Source organism: Centropristis striata, chromosome 2, assembly GCF_030273125.1.
Source record: "Centropristis striata isolate RG_2023a ecotype Rhode Island chromosome 2, C.striata_1.0, whole genome shotgun sequence".
Lineage (NCBI taxonomy): Eukaryota > Metazoa > Chordata > Actinopteri > Perciformes > Serranidae > Centropristis > Centropristis striata.
Window position 1 is genome coordinate 27182329 of NC_081518.1, and position 25552 is coordinate 27207880.

General features: G+C 36.8%; 1 protein-coding gene across 1 annotated transcript in view; it reads right to left on the reverse strand.

The window, feature by feature from the left end:
- The window catches only part of myo9aa (myosin IXAa), a 151860-nt gene that overhangs the window by 44192 nt on the left and 82116 nt on the right, over positions 1–25552 (reverse strand). Inside the window, exons 6-14 of the mRNA XM_059347879.1 lie at positions 25161–25214; positions 21608–21705; positions 20031–20157; positions 18917–19006; positions 14834–14950; positions 13219–13353; positions 4401–4522; positions 2144–2285; positions 765–960 (exon numbers count right to left, since the gene is read on the reverse strand). Of these exons, the coding sequence (XP_059203862.1) occupies positions 765–960; positions 2144–2285; positions 4401–4522; positions 13219–13353; positions 14834–14950; positions 18917–19006; positions 20031–20157; positions 21608–21705; positions 25161–25214 (1081 nt within the window). The remainder of the gene's footprint in view (positions 1–764; positions 961–2143; positions 2286–4400; positions 4523–13218; positions 13354–14833; positions 14951–18916; positions 19007–20030; positions 20158–21607; positions 21706–25160; positions 25215–25552) is intronic.

Here is a 25552-nt window from a genome sequence, read left to right on the forward strand (position 1 = left end):
AGAGGGTGCAGAGCGCAAGTCTGATTCATACGACGGCAGTGATGGTAAAATCTACTGCAGCTCAGCTCTATCTGAGGGAAGAGAAGGCATTCGGAGAAAGCCAAAGCTGAGAGACGAAAAGCAGGAGCTACTGTAAATACATGGCAGCACTATGCACACAAACTACACAAAAGTGACTACTGGAACACAAAATATAAAGAGATAAAGCAAACTGTAATGAACGTAACTGCATGACATGTGAGCATAGTGTGCAGTTTGTGATTTCTGCATCTCATTTGGTTTATCATTCATGCTAAGGAGAAAACTTCCCCTGAGCTGCTTCAGATGCCTCCTGACAGTTTAAAAAAAAGTGAGGTGAAAAACCCAGCAAGAGTAAACGAATCATCAAGTTCCCATTATTCCCTTCTCTAGATTTAATATTATTAAAATAGCAAAGTACCTTTGATGCTCACATGCCATTCAGCAAAGTCCTTTCACGCTTTGTCGATTCTTTGGTGCTGTTCAGACACAGCCAGCACAGATTTTCATCATTTTTAATATTTAATCTAATATAATCTATCACTGAAAAACCGTGCAGCTGTAAAATGTTGTAAGTTAATAACAAAGGAACAAATTAAATATCAGTTGATGCCTTAGTAGAACAAAAAAACTCAGATTAGATGCACTGCAGGACTAAGCTTTCTTTGACTTTCTAAATTCGGATAAGCTTTTCTGCCTCTCTGCTTGTTTGTCCCAGTGGAGTTTCCGTCAGTGTGAGCGCTCACCAGTCTTCTTCTGCGTGTGTCTCTTGCCGGCCTCTCTGAAAGCCACCAGGGCCCTGAAGTAGGCTCGGAGTACCGCCCAGCGGAAAGTGGCCGCCGGGTCGATGCCCATCAGGCCGCAGATGAAGCCGCTCTTGCTGCTCTTTAGTAACGCCACGATGTCCGGGCGCATGTGGTCCGTGTTCTTCTCCCTAAAGTCCTGTGAGTGGGACAGAGATAAAAAAAACAAAACAAAAAAACAATGGTAGTCAATGGTATTATTTTTTTTATTGTTTTTATTATGTTTTTTATTTATTTATTTAATTTATGAATATTATTTATATTTTACTGAGCTTCTGCCATAGCATTCTGCCCCTGCTAAACTATCAGCAGTCCACATATTAAAAGATCCAAAAGTCCAAATAAAACATCTATCATTAAAGAAAATATTCAAAAAGCAGCGGATCTTAAAACATAGTCAACATCAGATAGATATGTAATCTGGTTTTGACCTTCCCATCCCCACAACTTCTCAGTGGGTTTTAAAGTCATATTTTCTTGAAAAAAGAGAGAAAAAAAGCCAAAATTACACCATTAGTCACAGCCAGAAACTGTAAAAACTAAAATTGTCAGTTTATCAAATGTACAGCAGTCCTAAAATGCATAATTTGTAACTTTAGGCTTTTGAATAATAACAATCATAATAGTGCCATTTCATCAAAATCACTTTATTCTACATTTCTCATTTAAAGTTTACGTTGTTTTAAAAAAAACAAAAAACAATTTACACTTACCACATCCTGTAAAAAACATTACATTTTATGCTCCTCAATGCAACTGAGAAGCCATGAAAGACTACACTGAAATAAATAATCATGTGACAAAAATTCTATGAAATTAGGCTGCAGACTGTTTACACAGAGCAAAAAGGAGAGGACAAGAGTGGCTGGGAGTACAGGGTTGTAAAAATGAAAATCATTATAATACAGGATACACTTGGAAAAATGTTTTGTGGATCGACTTGCGTTTTTTTTCTTATGTTGTGATTTATGTCACTATAACTGTGTTATACTGCATGAAATACATTTTTGAGCCATCTCTACTTCTAGACATGACTGTGTTGTCCCACAGAGGTGCAAGACTTAAAAAAAAAAACAAAAAAAAAAAAACAAGGCCACAGTGAGAAAAACACCACAAAGAAACTGCTTGGAATTCAGAGGAGTATTAACAATACTAATGTATAAAAAGAATCAAGATATTATTACACTTTCGCCTTCGCTTTTAAAAGGCTGTGATAAAACACACACTTCCCCTTTCACAACCAAAGCTAAAAAACCCTACAAAAATAAAGCAGCACTTTCTGTCTAATCAGTGACTGGTGTGGAAGCGATGATTACACTGACCTTGACCCCGTACTTGACCTTGCCGGCGTAGTGTCGGATAATGAAGGCGGGCTCCATGACAGCGGGGAACTCGATGTAGCTGTTCCCTTCATGCTGCCGCTTGAACTTATCCAGCAGAGTCTGGTTGGTGGCCTGAGGGAAACTGAAATAAAAAGGACAGAGGAGTTTGATTTGAAGAACAATTGTTTCTTTTGCATTTGTTTTTAATCAAGAAAGCATGGTGCACTTGTATAAAGCTCTCATGAACGCTGCAGTATAAATCACACAGAAAGTGTTGGACAGATTCCTCATGTAATCATCCACAAAGATCATAATGAAGTAAAGACTTTTCTCCACCATCACAACAACAGTTACTGCAGCAGTGGAAACGTGGCCATGTGATCCCTAACCAGTTCTGACATTTCATCCTCTGACGCCACAGGTTCAGGATTATCACTTTAAGCTGATCTCGGCTCAGATTTCCCTCTATTCCTTTAATATCGAGAGCCAGAAACTCTGCAGAAAATCAACAGCTTACAGGAAGAGGAGAGAGGAAGAACGAGACACCAGGGGTTTTCGGACCGGGGGTGAAACCTGAGCTCTGAAAATAACACAGCCAAAGACTCGGAGCCTTTCAGCTTTTCCAAGTGGGAGGAATTTGATTCAGTGTCCAAATGGAGAAGAAGAAGAAGTAGGGGGAAATAAAGGAGGAAATACTGTTAGTAAAAATAGTCACATTACAGTCATGAACCTGAAGGATTAAATTTACTCTGATTTGATTATATCCGCAGGAATACATGGACACTCAATATGATTCAAATGTAGTTTCTGTTGTAAATGTCACAGCGTTTCCATTATGTGCAGAATTTTTATTCTACACACTTACGGGCAAAACCCCCAAAGAATAGATTGAATGCACCATGAAAACACTATCTGCCTTATCTAAGAGTTTGATTAACAAAAGATGTTGTGATAATGATATCAAAGTGCAAACTAAAAAATTTGGAGCTGAGTGCAATGTGCACTTTTCAGTGTTTGATTGTAATTATCTACGTGACAAAGTATAAATGTTTGCATCTGCACCAAGACCTCAGTAGGCAGAACAACAGCAGAGAGAAAAGGGGGGCGTTCCGTAAAAGTACAGGCAAAGAATTAACATGCGACAGAGAGAAACCATATAAATGCTTCAGTCTGAAGATGCTAATAATTTCACTGCAACAATGTGTCTATTAGTGTTGATATCTGTGAATTGGAAGGATTTTACAATGAGGTTCATTTTCATAGATTTTGAGACAAATAAATGCATATAACGTCATTTAAATATGTGCAAATAGCTCCAGAGTGGTGGAATGCTGTTTGCATGTCAGATAATTTCACCCTTTGAGTTACGTTTTCTTTTATTTGTGCAGGTTTATCGTTACAACAACTGCACTGTCCTTTGGTGAATTTGGATCAAGCATCCTGAGGGAAAAAATTGATAGCTACAGCAGCTTTATTACGGTCAATGTTTGTTGCAAAACCAAAAGAACGGTTGTGATGATAAACAAGGTTTTAACTACAGCTAACGTAAAGCTTCTACAAGTTTATCAAGATGAATTTAAAGCTCTGCATTTGCCCTTTGCCCCAACACCTAAGTAGCATGTGTTTATCACTCCATATACATTAAGTTTCAATAAATACTAAATTGTGTTTGGTTAAAGTTATATTGAAGACAGTAATAGCTGATTTCACTAGGAGGCATTAAAACTTCAAAACAAAGCGGATAATCGTCACAGAAAAAGTGTCAGTTTATATATCCAGCAGAAAACAAGCATTTGAGGTGGTGTTTCTGGCCACAAAATGAATAAAAGTCTGATATGCATTCTGCCTTTGTGTCAGCCAAACTTAGCCAAAACAAGGTACTGAAAGAGGCCAAAAAGCATCTGTAGGGCAGAAGGAAGTTGGGTGAAAACACAGTGGGTTCGCCTCCAGAATCAACTTCTTTTGCATTATGCATGGTTATTTTTTTCAGTTTTAGGATAAAAAGTATATGCATCTGCAGCTCTATTCTGTTTGGCTCATTGATGCCAACTTGAAGTGTCCTGTTTGCAATTTTTGCAGCTTTCTAACAGCTGACAGTATGAAGACAGACAGGAGAGAGATGGAATCTAACCATTCAACATCAGTCCGCCTGCCAATTTTACTCAAACCTGCTGGGAGCTCATGCTGCTTTACCTCACAGTCTCAACAAAAAAACAAACTGGTCAAACAGGAAGACAGGCCGGCTCAGGGCACTCACTTGCACTCTTCGTCCAGGAGGTGGAACATGGCTGTGGGCTTCTTGCTGATCAGGTTGATGCAGCCTGTGTTGTCGATGTAGTCGATGTTGTGCCAGCTAATGCCCTCTACCCGGTACTCCTCCTGCAGGGACGCACAGAGAGCTCAGCGTCAGAGATAGATTTTACGAATATGACTAGGAACTGCAGACTGCAAAAACTGCAGACTGCAAAAACAGCAGCACCTGCTAAATAAAAACATCATAAAGTGCCTTATTTCATTATATTTATATATGTAACATTGAAAAAAGATATTAGTATTGGACCTTTATGTCTTGAAGCTGTTAGAAAACAAATATTAGGTCCAATCAAACTCAGTTTTATGCCAGAAGGCATTCAGAATACGTGGCAACAAAGACTCTAGCCAAACATAACAATATTAATAATCAACGTGCCATCAAAACCAGACAGCTGGTCTGATGCGGGCCGGGCTGTTTTAAATTTTTCAATCAAAGCAACAATGTTGTTTGTACGCCTGCTTTCATGTCATCTCCCCGTGCCATAAAACACTCTTCAGATCTTCCGCGGCCTCACTGTGGTTTAATAATGAGAGAAGCATTCGGGGCATTTGTCATTTATTCTTCCCCATACATGTTATTATTCTCCTGTGTTCATGGGAAACAATAAAGACTTTAATCCAGAGGGGGTTTAATAAAAATCACAATAATCTCCTTTCCTCTTGTTTCTCCTCTTGTTACCCTAAAGTCAGAGAAAAATAAAGTTAATTACGGTTGCTTACTTCGCTACAGCATCTCTGCCAAGGACAAAAGTTTTGCATTTTGCTCTAAAATGGAACAAAATGTCCATATCTTTTCTGCTGCAGGACATTCTTGTAGAAAATGTTTGACATTAAGATTACAACAGTGTAAGTAAGAGAGTCATTCTGCAACACTTTCTTTATCTTCTGCAGTGATTTGTAGCTCTCTGAACACAAACAGTCCAAATGATTCCATTCGACTCTTATCAACAAAAGATTTATTTAACTGTTTCTAACCAAATATATCCTTCAACACCGGCGGTTACTCCCAAACTGAAAAGTGCAGCTGGTTCATCTTTTTGGACATTTTACAAAAAAAGAAGAAGGGCCGTTTGAATTTTGAGACACAAGAGCGCAACAGTGTTTATTCTGTGGAATAATGACCATTTGTCCCGATCTTACAGCCATTTATGGGGTGATTGTGAATGTAGTGCATATAATAACGCCATAAAGATAACTAACTGCCAATAAGATGGTAATAAATATCTCAAGTTTGCCTTCATGCTCCACCATAAGCTACAGTCACAGCAACAAAGTGTTTCATTGCCGATAACCTCAGATCTATATTTTTCTGAAAACAAACTGTATTATCTCTTCTTTTAAAAGCTGCAGTCAAAGAAAGACAATGAACTTAAATTAAAACAAAATAAAGCAGTGATGGAATGTAACTATTGTAAGTACGATGGGCAGAAATCTCCACAATGTGATATTCTTACGATACTTAAGTATCTAGGACTAAAAACTTTCCTTTTTAGAAAAACTTTTGGTTCTTCCCCTCTGTATGGTTTCTAGATATATCTTTTCTTTCTGTTTTTAGCAGTTTTTATATCCTTTTTATCCTTTATAAAATAACTTTTTTATAATTAGATTGTTATGCTTTAAACCTGAAGTACTTTGAGATTTGATTTAGATTATTATTATTATTATTATTATTATGTAATGAGACAAAATTGCAATTTTAAACATTTGGTGACATCCAATAACATACAGTACTGTGCAAAAGTCTTAGGCAGATGTGAAGAAATGCTGTAAAATAAGAATGCTTTCAAAAATAAAAATGTAATATTTTATTTTTATCAATTAACAAAATGAGTGAACAGAAGAAAAATCTAAATCAAATCTTTATTTGTTGTGACCACCCTTTGCCTTAAAACCAGCATCAATTTTTCCTGGCATTTTTTCAAACCTGTCTAAGACTTTTGCACTGTACTGTAAATTGCAATATATTGCTAATAGTTATATATTTTTCAACTGCATATTATGTCCCCAAATGAAAAATTTGTAAACATTTGTTTTATCTGTTCATATTTCAGTCTGTTCATCTCACTTCAGTCATTTTTACTGCAGACAAATTGTGGGTTTATTAAGCAGTCGGACTGAACAACAATCGTAAAAACTTGTCACACACTTTGCACGCACCTGACAAAAAATAAACTGTTTGTATAAGAGTCGATATCGTCCAATTTAACTGAAAGCAACATGTGTGAACTTCTGTGCAGGTATTTTAAAATATGCAACTTGCACAAAGAAGTTATGCCGACCCTTTAACAACTCACAATATTAAAGTAAATTTCTGCTAAATTGAAATAAAATAAAACATCTTGTAAAAGCTATTTAATTTTATTATTATAATACCAAAAAAAAGTTTTAAAAAGTTTCATTTGTATTTGCAATATTAAAAATGTATATTATAAATAATTTGCATATCAATCCGATAATGCCACCAAAAATAATAAATCAATAAAGTACATTTACTCTTGTCAGTATTTATGGAGGGGCTACACGGTGGTGTGGTGGGTAGCACCGTCTCCTCACAGCAAGAATAATAGGTTGGAGAAAATAAAAAGGTTTAAACAAGTTATACATCATGTTACATCATACAACATGTTATTTCCTGACAATAAAGTGATATTGCTCTATGATGTGGAATCTGTATGCTCCAGTTTTGATTTGGCTGCAAACCAACTTTCCTGTGGGACAAAAATAACAAAGTTCAAGCAGTAGAACAGGTCCGTCTCTTTCATCCTCTCTCGATATCGACGTCTCAGTTGTTTTTCACTGAGTAACTCACTAATAACAGGTTTTACTCATGCTGGAAACTATAAAAGTAACACCTGTGAAATAAAGTTGGATACAGCAGCTCTGGAATAAACGTTGTGACATTCAGTTTGGGTGCTGACTCAAACCTCTGGTAATCACTGAGCTGTGGTTTGTGGGGGTGTCGTATTGAATTGCATTAAACCGCTCAGGATCCTGAATCCGCCCCCTCCACATGCCTTAAAATCATCTTTCAACAACGGCTGTGATTCACTCTTTATTCTGACTCAACCAGCAACAACGAGCCTCTGAGATGTGCCGAATCAGCTTCTGCAGGAGTTCTCTACATTTAAATGCTGTTTACAGTTTGTGCTGATAGTATTTTAGTAATTCATGTCCCAATAATTTATGCTGCTTAATGTGACTCTGTCTGTCATCACTAGCACCACCTGATGCTTTTTAAATGTTTGTGGTGTGAATGACAGTTGGTAGCAGCACAACAAGATGAAACATGACTTTTTGTCAGATTTGGAACATGTAAAATTGCTGACTTGTAATGATGTCCCAATCATGTTTTTTCAGCCCCAGCCCAACTCATTTAATATTCAGTATCTGCTAATACTGAGCCCTGATCTGATACGTCTATTTTTCTAGATAATAAAGCTGCACACTTAAAGTACATTAAAGTTATTAAAATCAATACGATGTACAGTATATGCTTGACAATTGAAAAGATCTGTATTGCTTTAAGAACATTAAACGTCTGTGTGTGTGTGTGTGTGTGTGTGTGTGTGTGTGCGTGTGTGTGTGTGTGACACAATTGTGGGACAATTTCTAAAAGAACCATTTTCTGCTGCATCACAGATGGATTTTAAACATATTTTTCCTTTGAAGCCTTAAATAATATAATGTTTTATTTTATTTGTGCATAAGAGATGAAGACTGAGGTCATTAGTTGTAGAAGAAGTTCTCAGTTCCAGCAATACATAGAACAGAATAAAAATAAATCAAGTTTAGACTTCTGGGCTTTTTAGTCAACTTCAGAAAACCAGTCTATAACATTGTGTCTCCTCTTGTGTCAATCAAAAAAGAGAGATTTTTTTATTATTTTATTTCATAGTTTAAGAAAAAGAGCTACTTTTTTGTCTTGTCTTTTTTGTCAATAAAACAATTTCTGAAAGTTCATTTTCTGCTTTTTTAAAGCTTGTTTTTCCTTTAAAGACTAAATAAATATGTCTTAATTTTTCTTGATGAATATGATGAGATGAAGATTGAGATCATAAATTGTATAAGAAGTTCTCAGTTTTAGCAATGTACAGCACAGTGTGAAAATACAAGTTTTATTAGTAAAAATCTGTCATATTTAGTCAAGTTTAAACTTCTGTCTGGGCTTTTTAGTCAACTTCAGAAAAACTGCTATAAAGCAAACAAACAATATACTATTCTGTTTCCTCTTCATGTCAATTAAAACAGAGATATTTTTATTATTTTACAAAACTTTTTTTTTTTAAAAGAGCTACATTTTTTGTCAACAATATTCCATTTTAATATAGTCACAGTACGTTTTACAGTAATGACATTAGTGCTGTCTGGTCATTGTCTCATCATGGACAAAAAGACCATTTACCATTTAGTCGTGTTTCTGTTGATGAAATTAACACTGATATAATATCACTTGATAATAATTATGAGTGTTGCTGCTAGTAAAGGTGAAGCTAATTTGAGCTTCTTTATATACTGACAGGTAGTTTAATCTGTAATAAATCTATAAATGCATATCCAAATTTTACATGATTTTACATTATAATATATTTAAAGTTGGATAATATCTGCTGGCTGTTGAGATCAATAACTTTCTTGTAACTTCAGTTAAAATTAGTGAGCTTGCTGACTTAGATAACTCATAATTAAGCTTATAGTACAAATATTATACCAATATTCTCTTCTTCCATTTCATGTCTTTCAACAGCGTGATTACTGGCAGTGAGTCTGTTTGGAAAGGTCGGAAAATAGAGAGAAGAAATAGAAGAAAATAAGTACCTATTCCCTCTTAAAATGACCATCGATGTGCCCTGGAGCAAACCGTTTAGCCCCTGCCTGCTCCCAGCAGGGTGACTCACCGGTCCACAGAAGAATGGAAATATACTGTATGTAACCGTAGACGAGGGTGTGAAGCTGGCTTCAGCAGAAATGTGATGCATGCCAACTCTTGGTCAACTTATCCTGGTTGAATCATTTTCAGAGGCTTTCAGGCTGCACATCGATTTTTCCACACACGGCTAATGCTTTAATACTGAACCCACTGTACGCCATTAGGAAATCATAAGCTCTCCGCTCCCCTTTGATCAAGCCTATAGTGCAGCTGTTATAACATCAAAACTTTAAACATTTTAATTTTGTTTACAGATTACACAGATTTTTTACTAACAAAACGTGGGTTTTATTCTATCGCTGGCCTGATAAAATCCATGTCTGGTAGAAACCGTGACTTTAGTGGCAGTTTGATGGATGGAAAACATTAGAAATCAATAGAACACATTTACTGTTCACATGTGAGTAACTGGGTGCTGTGGGGGTCAATATATCGTAAATCAGGAAGCCGGCCTACATATTTGTGTCTACACATGTGTAGAAACCTGTGTTCTCAGGACTTCATACAGACGCAGGTCCCAAGAGTCAGAACTGAACCGAGCAAAAAGGCTTTTAAATGTTCTGCTCCGTCTCCCTGGAACGATGTGCAGAAGGACTTGAAATTGACACATCTTGTAACTCTGGGGGAATTCAAGTCAATCTTAAAAGACAGAGAAATTGGCTCAATTGGATCTTGTGAAGCACTGTGTAATCATGTAATCCAACTCTTGTTTTTCTTGTAGTGTGTGACTGTATATTATTTGTGTCTTGTGTGTTTGGCGTAACGATTTTGCTTTTGTGCTGCTGTCTTGGCCAGGTCACTCTTGGAAAAGAGGTTTTAAATCTCAATGAGGTTTTTTTACCTGCTCAAATAAAGGATACTGATTGATTGGGTAGATGGCAAATTTGTCATTATCTGATCGAAAGGTTGTTTACTGCAGAATTCAGCCTTCTGACAAAAACTCTCATTGCGCAATCACTACATGAGAGCCTGAGATTTACAAGATGTACAATAACTAAAAACAGTACATATTTACAGTTGCACCTTATATTTAGAACCTATTATTTATTGTAGTTATCAACTGCACTCTACCAAAACATCTGCAATATGTGCACTAATTACTGTGCAATAACTAACTTTTATTGAATTGTCTATATTGTATCATAGGTCAACACTTTTAGCTACATTACATATTTATTTATTGTTAGTGACAATTTAGGTTATGTTTATATTGGTTTATCAATAATATGCCTGTGTGTGATTGCACCATCAGGACTGCTTTGAATTTCCCTGTATTCTGTTTAAAGGATTCTGTGCAGACTTTGTTCATTTTCCAGGTGAAAGAGGTAAACAAAACCTCTGCAGAGAATAACCCTGACTGTGACCACTTTGTCACATTATCAACTGTTTCTTGTCCCACTCTGTAGTGTTATTTTCTAAAAAACATAAAAAACAGTAATTCTGCCCTCAAGAGTCCCAAAGAGTGGAAGTCTATGTTCTCTGTGAGACCATGCTCCCAAACTGGCCACGTGTTCGAGCCAAATAGGGCGTAAAGTTGCTCTTTAATAAATGGAAGTTACAGGGAAAATCCAGAAGACCAAGGACAATGGTAATGCATCAGAAGAAAAAACACATTTTGAGTAAACAACATTAACATGATAAGAAGATGCAACACAGAGAGAAATAGAACCCATTTAAATCACACGACACTGTGGCTGACTGTTTGCCTCGAGGCTGAATCTATTACAGGAATAACTGTCAGACTCAACAAATAGTCTAGTTTCAGTCAGTGAACACAAGTGAGATACAAGAGCGAGACTGTAAACATACATTACTTTTAACACCTGAATGCAATAACCAATTTTGTCGAGTGTAATGGAGAAGAATTAGTGTAAAAAATTGTTGCTGACAGAAAAAACATGTGTAAGGTTATATTATTACCTATGTGTAATGTGTTATAAATATTAAATATGTTTTTTTTTTAGTAACCAGCTTATAAGATACTGAAGCTGAAAGTTTCTTTTAAAGGCCTTTACTGCCATCATGATATTCAGTCTGACCTCAAACATATTTTACAAGCAAGAATCATCTACAACAAAGGGTGGAAGAAAGATTTTGCAAGAATAAAAAGACTGTTTGCTAGTTAAAAGAAGCACTGACTGACTGACTGGGTGCTTCAACTTCTGCACCCTGCACATATATGGATTTCTTTTAAAGCTATATAAACAGCATATGTTGATAAAGTGTTCATAAATGTCATGTTCATGTTTGTTCCCTGCAGAAACATGCATGCTTGACCTAACTTATAAAGCTTTATGAAGCTTTAAATCTTTAATTCTTTGGGCCATTACTTGCAAAAAACCATCAGATCAGATGAAGCACAAACCATCTTAACTCTGCAAATCTGACAAGTCCTTAATGTACAGCGCAATAACTCTGCTTTTCACTTAACTTAACCGCCAAAAACAAAGAAGTGTTTGAAGCGTCTTGTCACGACATACATCTACAGTAAGAGTCTTGACATATTTATGACACGAGGGTGAAACCGGGTTTGGGAACAACTGCCTTTTGCACAAGAACCGGAAAGACTGAGGATTCTTGAGAAAACGTGGAGGCCTTCAGACATGTCAGAGCAGGTCCACTGATTCAGTCAATCTCTAGGTAAACACAATCTTTAACTTACAGGGAAATCTCACAGATCATGACTCTAAAAGGCCCTTTGAAGTTAATCAGCTCACTTAAGGGAACATACATCCTCAGTCAGGGTGGTCACAGGGCGGCGAGGTGAGTCATACGGCTGTCAGCCGCCCTGTTGCATAATGTGATGAAGAATTCCTCCATTGTTTCAGTGTCATTGTAGTGGACGTGCATTGCTCGCTGTGATAAGCGTAAGGGGTTTCCTTGGAAATTGTCGCAGGCAAAGTAAGAAGTTAAGCGGGATAATCGACAATATGTTAAAATAACAGCTGCAGAAATACAGAAGCTCATGAGTTCAGCTCCCAGTGAGAGCTTCAGGGGAAATAATATGCTAATTTTTTAGGTTCACACTTGTTTTTATACTTGCTTACACACTTATGTCATAATAAAAAACATTATTTTCCCATACTGTCTTTGTGAATATACCTGTATTCAGACTCTCTGATTGGTCAGTGTTTGTGTCTTCTGTTGTGACATCACAACCTGACAGAATTCCCAATGGCTCATTTAACCCTTCTGTTATGTTCCTTTCTAAGGAACAGCATAATGTTTAATGATCCAAAAGTGTCAGAAACCAAAGCATTCAAATACACATTGTTTATATTTCATGAATAACTCCATTACTAACCATCTCAATATTTAGTGCAGTGGTGTTCTTTCCCTCTCACAGATCATGGTTCAATGAGGATAATTCACTCGTTTTTCATTTAAAAAATGCATGTTAAAACTTTTCTTTATGTGCATTGGAAAGCTATACAATACAATAGTTTGAAATCACATTGAGTTTTTGAAAATTTTATTTCACATTTTTATATTTTTCTTTATGGAGTGATGTTGATAAATTAGACGAGTCACCCCAGTGTCTATGTAATATAAACATGAAAATATATGAAATGAACCATTTTCATTTTATATGTTGATTACACTTATTAAGCAGAAGAACTTACATTACTATTTATTTTTATATTTTTATATTTTAAATGGGTCGATTTGACGTGCAACATAACAGGAAGGTTCAAGGCAAATTTTCTAAATACAGGTATAGTTTTTAAATAGCTCCTAGATCTGCTTTATAATCAATAACTTAACCTCATCTCAGGAAGCCAGCGTCTAAGAATCATGGATCTTGTGAAAGAAGATTATGAAACAGATATCTTACTTGTTCGAGCTTGAAGATGTGCTGGTTGAAGTAGTGCTGCAGACGTTCGTTTGCAAAGTTGATGCAGAACTGTTCGAAGCTGTTGTTCTCGTAATCCTCAAACCCAAAGATGTCGAGCACTCCAATGGACAAGATCTAAGGAAGACAAACAAAGACACCATGAAAAAAATCAACCTAAAATGTTGCTTATGAACCATAAAAAAGTCTTGTTCACTTTGAGACATCTTAAAGTTGTCAGTAAAGATCTTACATTTTCAAAGCAGTTGTTTTTGGAAAAAAGTGGTAGTTTTCAAATGTTGTCTCTGTGCATGGGGGTCACTATCTGATTGACTAGGTCACTATCTATGCATGGGTAATTCACTAACTTTCTGTGTCCTATTTAGAGTAAGATATATAGTCACAAAAATATATAACACTAAACAGAATTTAATTTACAATACTAAAATTATTTCAAGTGACATTTATTTCTTAAGTTATCATTTTAATCTCTTGATCTTGAATCTTATTTCAGTTTTTTAACTCTTTTTTTAAAAACTTTGTCTCCTAAAAAAGATGTTAGAGGGAACCGTATTTCCTCTTAATTTCCACATTACAGTTGCAGTTTCAAATATGTGGTTAAAGTGAAGTTAAGTAAAACTACTTGATCAGGTTTAATAAAAGGATCATGGTTTGGGTTAAAATTAGCATATTTGTTACATAAATAACAACAATTGTTGGTCAACATTGGTTACACGCTGTGTGATTATCCTGTACCAATCGCTTCCATGCTCAAACATCCTCTGACTTCATTAGAAATGTTTTTGTGATATGTCAGGAACAAATGTGCTCCAGGAGAAAAAATACATTTTCCTTGAAACATAAAGTACTGTGCAAAAGTCTTAGGCAGGTGTGTAAGGTGTGTAAGAATACATTAGATAATAATAGATATTTTTATCAATTAACAAAATGTAAAGTGAGTGAAAAAAACAAATCAATATTTGGTATTATTTGGTAATAAATATCAAGTTTGCCTTCATGTGCCACCATAAGCTAAAGTTACAGCAAGAAAGTGTTTAATCGCTGATAACCTCAGATCTATATTTTTTATGAAAACAAACTGTATTATCTCTCTTGTTGCACAGTCAAAGAAAGAAAATGACACAGAAAATGAACTTAAACTCAAAAAAAAAAAAGCAGTGACAACTGCTGTAACTATTGTTAGTACGAGGGGCAGAAATCACCACAAAGTGATATTCTTACGATACATAAGTAAGGAGATATTGAAATATTGCAATTTTAAACATTTTGGTGATATCCAAAAGTCTTAGGCAGGTGTGAAAAAATGCTGTTAAATAAGAATATTTTCAAAAATAGAAATGTTAATAGTTTATTTTTTATCAATTAACAAAATGCAAAGTGAGTGAACAGAAGAAAAATCTAGAACAAAGTAATATTTGATTTGACCACCCATTGCATTTAAACCAGCATCAATTCTTCTAGGCATTGTTTCACACCTGTCTTTTGCACAGTACTGTAGTTTGTAATGCCACTTTGTTGCATGGGACAGACTTTTTTGGGAGACAAAATTGATCTTTTACTCATGATTGACAAGGTTACTGTGTTTGTGTTGTCCCACCTTGGTGGTCTCCTCCAGGTCCTTGATGTTGAGCAGAGCGTGGTTGATCCTGAAGACGATCCAGTCAAACAGAGCGCTGTACAGGGACTTCGCCATGGAGTCTCGCACCGTACCCGCCTGCAGGGAACCAAACATACAGAGATCTCATTAATGTGACTCCCACTGGAAATATTTCAGTTTAAAACTTTTAATTTATAAATGATAACTTTACTTTTAATAATAACTTTTTATACATAGCACCTTTTAGAAACAGCAGCTTACAAAGTGCTTTGACAAAGACCAGTTAATTACACAGAGAATGATGTCATGAGACTAAAAATAATTCTTATGTTAAAAGAAAAACAAGAGACAGAGGAGGAAAAATCACAAGACATTCTCAGATACACAGAAATTAAAAGGTAAAAGGAGTAAAAAAAGTAAAAAGTGAAGAAGTAAAAAGGAGTGGTAAGATAGAAAGCATTACATAAAAGCAAGTCTATAAAAGTGGGTTTTAAAAAGTACTGACTCTGCGCGCCTTATCTTGTTCACTTTATACTGTAAATTCTGTCTATACTATGCTACACCATTAATCTGTTCATACGGTCATATTAATACTATTTATACTATTAAATCTTCCAGATTTGCCACTGTCTTTTCATCAATGTCTTCTTGCTTGTATATAAGTTCTTACATTTATATTTTATATCTTTTACTTATATTCTATATTACATGTTCATTGCTGTTTGCACCGGGGATAAGAGGGAAACACAATTTCAATTCTCTGTATGTCCTGTACATATGGCAGCATTGATAAATAAAGTTGACTTGACTTGATTTCCTTGGAAGATTAAATTGTTTACAGGAGAAAGACTTATTTGTGATATGACATGCATTTACTGTTTATGTTGTTTTTTATTTTTGTACACTGTTTTATCAGTTGTGTGTTCCATGTTTGTATCTCTTTTTCTTGTTTTTATCCTGATTTTGTACACTATTTTTACCTTGTTCTGGAAATAACTTTGCAACTAAGCTGTACAAGTAAAGTTCATTATTTTTGATTCCACAAATGTCCAAAAATTCCTTCATGTTTGTGACATTTGCTTGTGCAGTGCCAAAGGGTTTGGAGAGACGTTCATAATAATCCAACTCCAGACATCACTCCTGACTGCTCACATCTGTATTCTACATTAGAGCTTGGCCTTGTTACACTGCACCTCTGTACAGGTCCAGCACAAAGAGAAAACACAGTGAATGGAGGCATTTAAAGATAGAGAATAAAATGGATTTATATGAAGGTCAACATTTGAATTCTCAGACAACTGGCTCAGTTTGGAAAAAGGTTATTTAAAAAGCAGTCAAGATGTGCAGACAGTTGTATTTCTCCTTTATGACCAAACATTTATGTTCAGTTTGAGTGCAGACACAGCCTCTCCATCCTGTCTGCAAAATATTTAACGGAAAATGTATCATGGGTCCTAAAAGGTAAAAAAAATCAGGAGAAACTCTTCCACCCAAACACATCTCCTGCATTCATATTCTCTCCGGAAACTTTGGCACAGACATGCTGGCAGACTGCGCCGTGTCACAGCAGGACGTCCTTGAGCCGTTATTAATGTCATTACAACATCATGTTAAATCATGAAATCTGCCAAACCGATCATAAGTGTGGCACAGACAGCAGGATGTGCCCGACCCTAATGGACGAGGCTGCATAATGTTAAAATTTCTGCCATGGTCTAATGGAAATATTAGCTTTAATCGGCTAAACATAGACTGTATATAGTGAATGCTCTGCTGCTGGGAAAAACAACATGATATTCAGATGACAAATATTTGGAATATATATAAAAGAAAATATAGAAAGAATAGATTCATGTTGTATGTTCCTTTTATAAGCAGGGAGATTATTTCCTTGTCAAATTATCGAGAAAAACTTTCTAATTCCCGCATCCGCTGGAAAGATTTGACCCTGCTGCAGAAAAGGTGAGCCATGGCCTTCAGAAACAAAACAAACCATGAAGTGGCCACTCAGAGTTAAAATTCCTTTGTTTCTAAATAATTAACAAGGATATTTTTAGCACCGACAGACCAAATATGCCTTCCACGAGTCAGGATAGATATTATTGTGAACCCCGTACATACTGCGGTCTAATGACACATAAGCTTTTCATTATTTAGAGGAAGTCGGACTTAAAACATTCAGAGTGAGACGGCCTCATAACTCTAAACTGAACGGGGAAAACTCATTACAGAAATGCTCAGATTTCTTTGAGGTTTTTTAAGTGTATGATTTCAGTTAACAGGCAATGAGATTGTTGTGACTGCAATATTTACAAAGAGACCACCCAGAGAGCTCCCAAAACAATCACTGTTTGTTCATACGAAATGGCTCCTAAATATCCAGCAGGCCATTATGAGGTTGTATGTGTAACACAGCACCGTATTTTGGGAGAGACTGTGGTGAAACACTGCTGCGAAAGATTCCCCGGGCGTATGTTGTGAGCAATTTGTACTGTAAAATAAGAAGATCATTTAACCCAAGTTGTATTTAACATTTGACATCACTGGAATGTAAAATATTTCGCATCACGAGGAGTTTAAAGGTTAACAAAATCTGCAAGTGTAGAAACGACTTCATCTGAACTGTATCCGTGTTGTTCCCACTCCTCTCTCAGATGGCTCTCATCTGCAGACCGTGACGTCTGTTTGTTTTCAATGAAAACTGTAGAGGGACTTGAAATGCCTTCCTGTCTCTCTAAACACACTGAAGGACTCTGTGCATGTGTGTTTGGGAGTGTACATGTGTGTGTTCATGTGTGGCCGCAGACTGAAGGAAAGGAGCTGCAGAAAGAGAGAGAGAGCAGGAGGAGATCCGGTGCTGGTGCACGCTGTCCTGTGAACACGGCCGGGTCGGACTGAAGAGACGAGGCTGCAGCGAGGTTATTGAGTTGGCAAGGTGCCTTCAGAGTGTCTTTATACTTTACTTAAACTTACAAAACTCAGAAGAAACTCATGCATCTTTACGTCTGACTCTAATTTTCTATTCCGCATGTGCAACATAAAAATCTTTATAGTTTACTGGGGTTTTTTTAAGACATTATGTAAGAAATTAACATGTTTAGCTGTTTGGTACAGACAGGAAGTGATATGATATTTACATAATTGGATGTCAAGACTGTAATTTGCAAATGCGTTAATCAAGTAGTTTGTTCATTGGTTTTATGTCATCTTGATTACTATTCAGTTGTATGGTCTGCTGCATCCAAAAGTCTTTTAAACAAACTACAAGTGGCTCTGGTTCTTGGTTGTTCTCCAAGAACTATTGTGGTAGAAATGCATGAACGTCTCACCTGGTTAAGAGTCGAGGATAGAGAATCTGCTAATATACTAATATATTTGCATAGAATAATTAATACACAGACCCCTAAACATTTTTATAACAATATAATTTACTGCTCAAATACTCGTTCTTATAACACTCGAGGGGTGAATAGTGGACTGATTTCTCTACCACTACCTGAGACTGTCTCTTTGAAGTTGTCAGTATTTTATAGGTCAATGCGTTTTTGGAACAGTCTTCCAGGTGAGGTTCATGGCTGGTTTTAAAAGAAGATTAAGAATGTATTTGTATCAACACCTTAATTATATCATCATTTTATTTGAGTGTGGTTGGGCTATGTGATACATGACTGTACAATGCTTTCTTTTTCTTTTCTTTTTTTCTTTCATTTTATATATTTTTATATTGACTTGAGATTGTAATCTGTTGTGCTCTATCAAATATTATTATCTGGACCCCAGGAAAACTAGCTGTCGTCTTGGCATCAGCTAATGGGGATCCTTTTAAATAAACAAAAAATAAACAAAATGCAGCTGAAAATCTAACTTCACAGAGAGCAAAATGTCTTTCCAAAAGTGTGTTGTTATTTTATTATTGGAGCGGTTATACGATTAGTTTATTAAGTGTTGTTCTCCTTCATTTCCTCTGTGCAGTGCATTGTGGGACAACAGTGGATATTGCAGGAATCACTTAGAAAAACTGTCTTAGTTTGGCACACTAGATATTAAATGATGGCACAACTACTATAAGGAGAAATGTCTCACCTCGGAAAGTTTGTAAGGAACGATCAGCTTCTCTCCGACAGTTACTGTCTTCCGTGTTGTCAGAGCTTCAAACAGCATCTCTTCTTTGACCTGATGATCATGACAGAGAGAGGGAAAGTAGTTTAATCTCCTTGAAAAGATGATAAACCAAAAATTCCAAACATCTTTTAAAAAAAATAGCAGCAGTGTGTGCTACGACCACAGAATCCTGAATCATAATAAAGCTTTGATTTGTTTTAAGACATCCGACACTTTCCATCCAAGTTGCTTTTCATCTTTGACAGTGTTGTAGCACAAAACTGTCCTCATAAGTCCACACAAGTTAAGAGGGGAGACGTGACAGTTCTGATCAAGCTTGTAATAAAAAAGGTGAAAACTATGAGAGTCTAGTCAGTGAATTGCGATACTTAAACCACATTACTGTGATAATGCCAAACTGTCACATTAGGGCCCCAGACATATTTATTACTATAACTACTTCAAAGCAAATTTTACTAGCTGGAGAATATTAAACAAAGTATGTCTTTAAAACACATTATAAACACTGCCGCTATGAAACAACCGTCTTGCGTGTGTAACTGTCACAGACGTAGCCTGTTGAAGAAAATATTAAAATAACTGACTTGGAAACAAACCGATGAATAACCAGTTTACAAATAAACAAGCAGAAAAGTCTTGTTGCACTCTATGTAAATGGTAAATGGGGTGCACTTATATAGTGCTTTTATCCAAAGCGCTTCACACGACAGACTGCGCTCATTCACCCATTCACACACACATTCATACTGCTGGCCGAGGCTACCAGGGCACACTGGTGCCACCTGCCACCATTGGGAATTAATTCACACATCGACATCGATTCGCAGCATCGGGAGCAATTTGGGGTTCAGTATCTTACTCAAGGATTCTTCGACATGTAGGCTGCCATGGTAGGGGATCGAACCACCAACTTACTGGACGAACGCTCTACCAACTGAGCCACAGCCGCCCGGGAACTTAATTATTCAACATTTCAATAGAAATGCATCTTTGTGTGCATGACATCATTTATAGTGGATAACTAAAAACCTAAAGAGAGCAAAAGCATTATAGCAGCGTTATTCAGCATCATTACCTCCAGCAGCTCTGAGACAACGGGCAGCACCTCGGGGTTACAGATGTCGATGGAGTCGTCTCTGTAGGTTTTCCTCTTGTAGCGGATGTTGCCCAGGTGAAGGATGGCCGACAGCAGGCTAAAGATCCTAAACAACAGTTCAGGAAATGTTAAAGAGATGCTGCACTGGAAAAACATCGTCTTTATCCGGAGTCCTTTGAGTTTATTAGACCAGATTTGATTTAAATAATGATGGAATTGAAATCCACATAATGGCAATGATGATGATGATGATGATGATGATGATGATGATGATGATAAATGTGGTGGACAACGAGGCTGATGTGTTCTTACTGGACGTTCTTCTCTGCAGAACAAATCTGTCACTGGGGACTACTGCAGTAAAGTTAATCTTATCATGCACATATTCCCTACACACAATACTGTGGACTTTGGCACATTCTTTGGACAATATTCTGCACATTCCTGCACAAAACTTTAATTTTTTTCATATTGTTATTGTCAGTTATCGGGCGTATGTTGTGAGCAATTTGTACTGAAAAAATAAGAAGATAATTTAACCCAAGTTGTATTTAACATTTGACATCACTGGAATGTAAAATATTTCGCATCACAAGGAGTTTAAAGGTTAACAAAATCTGCAAGTGTAGAAACGACTTTATCTGAACTGTATCAGTCAGTTTTATTTGATTTCATTCATGCTTCTTGATTGCTAACAGTGTTTACTTTTATCTCTTAGTTTCTCGACCAAATTTATTGTTATGCAACAAAGGCCAAGGCGAACTCCTTGCATGTGAAAACCTTCTTGACGATAAACCTGTTTCTGATTTTCTTAAAGTTTGCAAATTTATCTGTCTATTTTCAACACAGAGTTTCACAATGTAAAGGTAATTTGTATCCCCATTTATATATAAATGTACACTTATTTCTTTGGATGGAGAGGCACCTAATTATACTGTTGGTCCTTATTAAATACATTTGTTTTTGTCTTTTCCATTTGATCCAGTTAAATTTGGACATATTGTCCAAGTTTTTCCTGTCACAAAATATAGCCCTTCTCTGAGAGCAGGCCATTTTTTTCCCAGCTGATAAGGTTAAAGCATGGATAACCCCTCCCTATTAATATGTACAGTAACTATACTTATATACATACAGTCACGGAAAAAATTATTAGACCAGCTTTGTTTTCTTCATTTTCATGTTAATTTAAATGCCTGGTACATTTAATAATAACCAAAACCATTATCAAGAAAACCATGGAAAATGTCTCGATATCAGCTCTTAAATTAAACTCTTATAAGCTATTTTTGTTATCATTATATTTGTCCAAACAAATGTACCTTTAGTTCTACCAGGCATTAAAATGAACAAGAAATTGAAGAAAACAAGGGTGGTCTAATAATTTTTTCCATGACTGTATTTACCGAAAGAGACTTTAAAGTGAGGGTAGTGCAACAGGTAGCAATTTGTAATGTGCTTAACCAGCATAATGAGAAGATCCTTGTAATTTTTTTATGTTTGAGTGAGGAGGATGAGGTGGTTCACACACTTATTTCAGTCGTGTGTGTGTCACTCACTGTCTGCGTGTGGAAGGCAGGAAGCCCACCATCTCCATGGCCAGCTGAAGTCTCTCAAAGTCATGCTTCAGGTCTTCTCCTTCCACTGTGAAGCAGTCCTGCAAAAATAAAAAACAAGCAGCAACCGAGTGTCATCAGGGTTTTAGCAGCTATTACGACACAGCAGCCTGGAAGCCAAAAAGAGCTAATGACAAGTCACTGTGAAGGACTCTGTTGACATACAACGTGCCCAAATGTTTTTAATGTTTACAGAGTGTGCAACAAAGACGCTTAAAAATAACTTTTCAGTTTACTTTGCAGGCGAAACAAAAAAACAGCAGCGTGGCCTGAAGCAGACAGAATGAATGACTCATACTTAAATAAGCTATCATTAAGGAGCTCGGGGGTCAAACACTTCAGTCAGATGTGCAGTGAAAAGCAGCGTGTGCAGCTTCTGCTCATGTAGTGGAAAATCTGGCCTGGCTTCCCCCCTTTAAAAACCAATTCAACAGAAAACTGGCGAGCTGGTAAAAGAGCTGCAGTTTATGGGTTTTCCTGTGTTGGAGTGATGGACGTCACTAAACCAGCAGAGAGGAGGCACAGTTTGTTTTGATGCAGTAACAGAGACGTGTGCAGACTCTACACAGCACATGAAATACAGGTTATTTAGTGCACACGCGAAGGAGTAAAGCGGTGGATAAATCTGGACCTGGATTAGTTGTTTATGACAAGAGGAAGAGCTTTTCCCAGACCAGGACCACATGCTTTGATGTAACTACATAACTACACAGTCTCTCCCTACATATACACCCACCGTAATGTGAGCTCTGCTCTCTGCTTTATGGGCCCATTCCACTATGGCTGCCATAATTATCACATACCGAGGCCTCAGAAACACAAACACTCCAAACATGAGACTCACACTTACACCAACGTGCCTCCTTCTTCTCTGCTCCCTCACTCTCATGGCAGAAACTCACACTGGCCCACAATTGACTCTGGAGTTACATTTATACAGCAGCAAAATCTGCATTTATTCTAAAAAGCTGCTCAAATTTGGACATAAAGTTAATAATTTTTATTTGTGGATGAAAAGTTAAATTGATAAGAATATAGCAAAGGCATATATATAAAAATGTAGTCATTTAATCACTACTTTCATTACTTTATGCTATCTAGAATGTTTATATGTATTGTATACTAGACTGTACATTGCTGTTTTTAATAATTGTATTGTGCATGATGAAAAAAACTGTCAATGTAGTAAAAATGTGTTAAAAGATTTCATATGTTGAAAATAATAATAAAAAAGGAAAACAAATTCAATTATCAATTTAATACAGACATTTAGATTCATATATCCTTTAACAACATGTAATAACAGTTATTTTTCTTGCTGTGTTGAAATTTTAAAAATGTCCAAATATAGCCCGTTGCTGCAGAGGCTTATCACTGCATATTTTTAGTATTTTCTATTCAGTAATGGCGGGGCTTACAAAAACAACATTATGCACTATTCTCAGTTTGCACATTGCAGCTAGCTTACTGAGACAGAAAATGAGGGGGGGAATTAATTAGTCAAATGTAGCTCAAGAACCAAAGTGCACAGTTACATACATGTGTTAATCAACAGAATCCAATTAATGCACACCACCAACCAAAAAAACCCAAACTCAACACAAAAGACTCTTTTGATCATTGACATCATTCGATCAACGTGTTTCTACTTCAGAGTGTGATTTGATTCAGATCCAGTTTTTGAAAGGTGAGGGCGTGTCAGTGAGCAAATAACATGTGCTAACTCAGAGGTATGAGTGTAAATATATACTGCAGCTCAGCTTTTAACCAGCTACTGAACAATGAGGCACGTCTGTGACTGAAACTGCCCATTGATCAAACACTTAGACATGTCCTGCTGCTGCAATATAGCATGTTCTAATAGAGATACTGTACTTTTTTGGACCAAGGTCAAGTCGAGTTTCAAGTCTTTAGAGGGCATATCTGAGTGAGTACATAGTCTCCATGAAGTCAGGTTTATGGAGAGGTAAGATCAAGTTCAATGTGTCCAAAAAATCCACAAAAATGGGCTAAGACTTGGAGCAGGGAAGAACTGAATGAAGCCTGGTTGCTGAAACACACCACCTGTCACACTACCTGCCTGCCACTTAAAGTGACAATGTACCTAATTATGCCTAATGTTAAGCCTTGATATAATTTAAACAGGGGAGTTATATAAAATGTGACCCCTGTACTGTTGACATGAACCTGGAAATAAGCTATAGAAAACAAACTATTTTATGTACAAGGCTTTAAAACATGTTTATGTCTGCTGTAAAGTTTGACATTTTAACATGGAGGCCTACGGGAATTGATAAATCATTTTTGGACACAGCCTCAAGTGACAACATGAGGAACTGCAGTTTCTGGCCTCTTTTTTTTTCAGCTCATGAGGTTTCCACCTGGTCTAGTCTCAAATCTTTAGAAAGCAAGTCGAGGGGCTTTTTCACACTCTACTGTTAGTTTGTGATCTGAATCAGTTAATGAGTTTCTAAACTTGGACCGTTTTTCCCAAGCAAGAAGCAAAAGCATCACTAGAAACCCAGTGAGAACATTCACTCTGTTTACTGGTCAGATGTTTCTGGGACAGGATCAAGAAAATAAATACAGGAAGAAGGTCCTGTGGTCTAGACTTGTGCATATTTCTGTGCTAATTAAACAAGAAAGCGCAGCAGAGTAAGCAATCGCTTATAACCGTGATAATTATCTGGGCATTATGCCAGGCAAAACCATACCAGCAGAATGAAGAATGCACTTCAAGGAAATGTCTTGAAAATACCTTGGTGCATAGCTGCTACGACTATGCAAGCTGCTACAGTTTGGCATGCGCTGCTGCATCACAGATTTCAAGGCAAGGCCAAAACCAAGTCCTCTCAAGGGTCTCGGTGCAATTATTTTGGTCTGCATCCGAGTGCGAAATAGACAAAATGCATGAACCAGGCAAATGCACCAGGTTGTGAAAGCACCGGAAGTCTTTAGAGAGTCAGGACTTGTAAAACAGATATTTTTTGCCACCAAGTACATTATTAATTTGATTTTTGTAGTGATAAATGTCAAAGACTTGATGCTCGAAATATGATTAATTCAATATAATCCAATTTCTTATGTGACTTAATGAGGACCTTATCTACAGCATGGACAATTTCACTATCAGTCCTAGAAAAATCTCACTTGCACTGTCAATGATCAAAAAAGTCGCACATGTTACAGTAGCACAGGCGGCTACAGTAGCCAGGATATGACTAGACATACCAACATAACTCAGAGAAGCACCACAACCAGGGAAGAGCGAAAATAAACAAAGCTGGAATAAACACTACCCACACCACACCAGCAAAATATCCAAAAAGCAACAACATGAGCCGGAGAGGGAGGGAGGGAGGGAGGGAGGGAGGGAGGGGAGGGTGCAGCTGTGTAGGGAGAGTGAGGCTGGAGCTGCAAAGTGCTCAGGTGACCGAAAAAGTCTACATGTTGAGGTTTCTCCAACACCTACAGACACAAACACACAGATACTGACCGGTTCACTGTCACAGTAACTGTCCCAGTGCAGTTGGTGGGTTGACTTTGTCATCTGGAAATGTTAAGGCAGAGTTCACAGGAGGGCGAGGTTACAGCATTCAAATGAAGACACAAACTTTAACAGATTTATGTGCAGCTAACAGCAATGGACGGACGGGCTGTTAAGACACAAGCGACTGTTCATTACAAAAAGACAGACGAGTCTTACAGTCAGACATTCACAAGCAAACAGACACTGATGAGAGACATGTACGCACACAAACATTTACACGAGTCATGATTGAATAGATAAAGTTATTACAGCGGGATGAGAATAAGGAAAAAACGCTGCAGATTTGAAACAAACAAGAACATTAAGGTTTCAGAATAAATTAACAGCTTTACTTCACA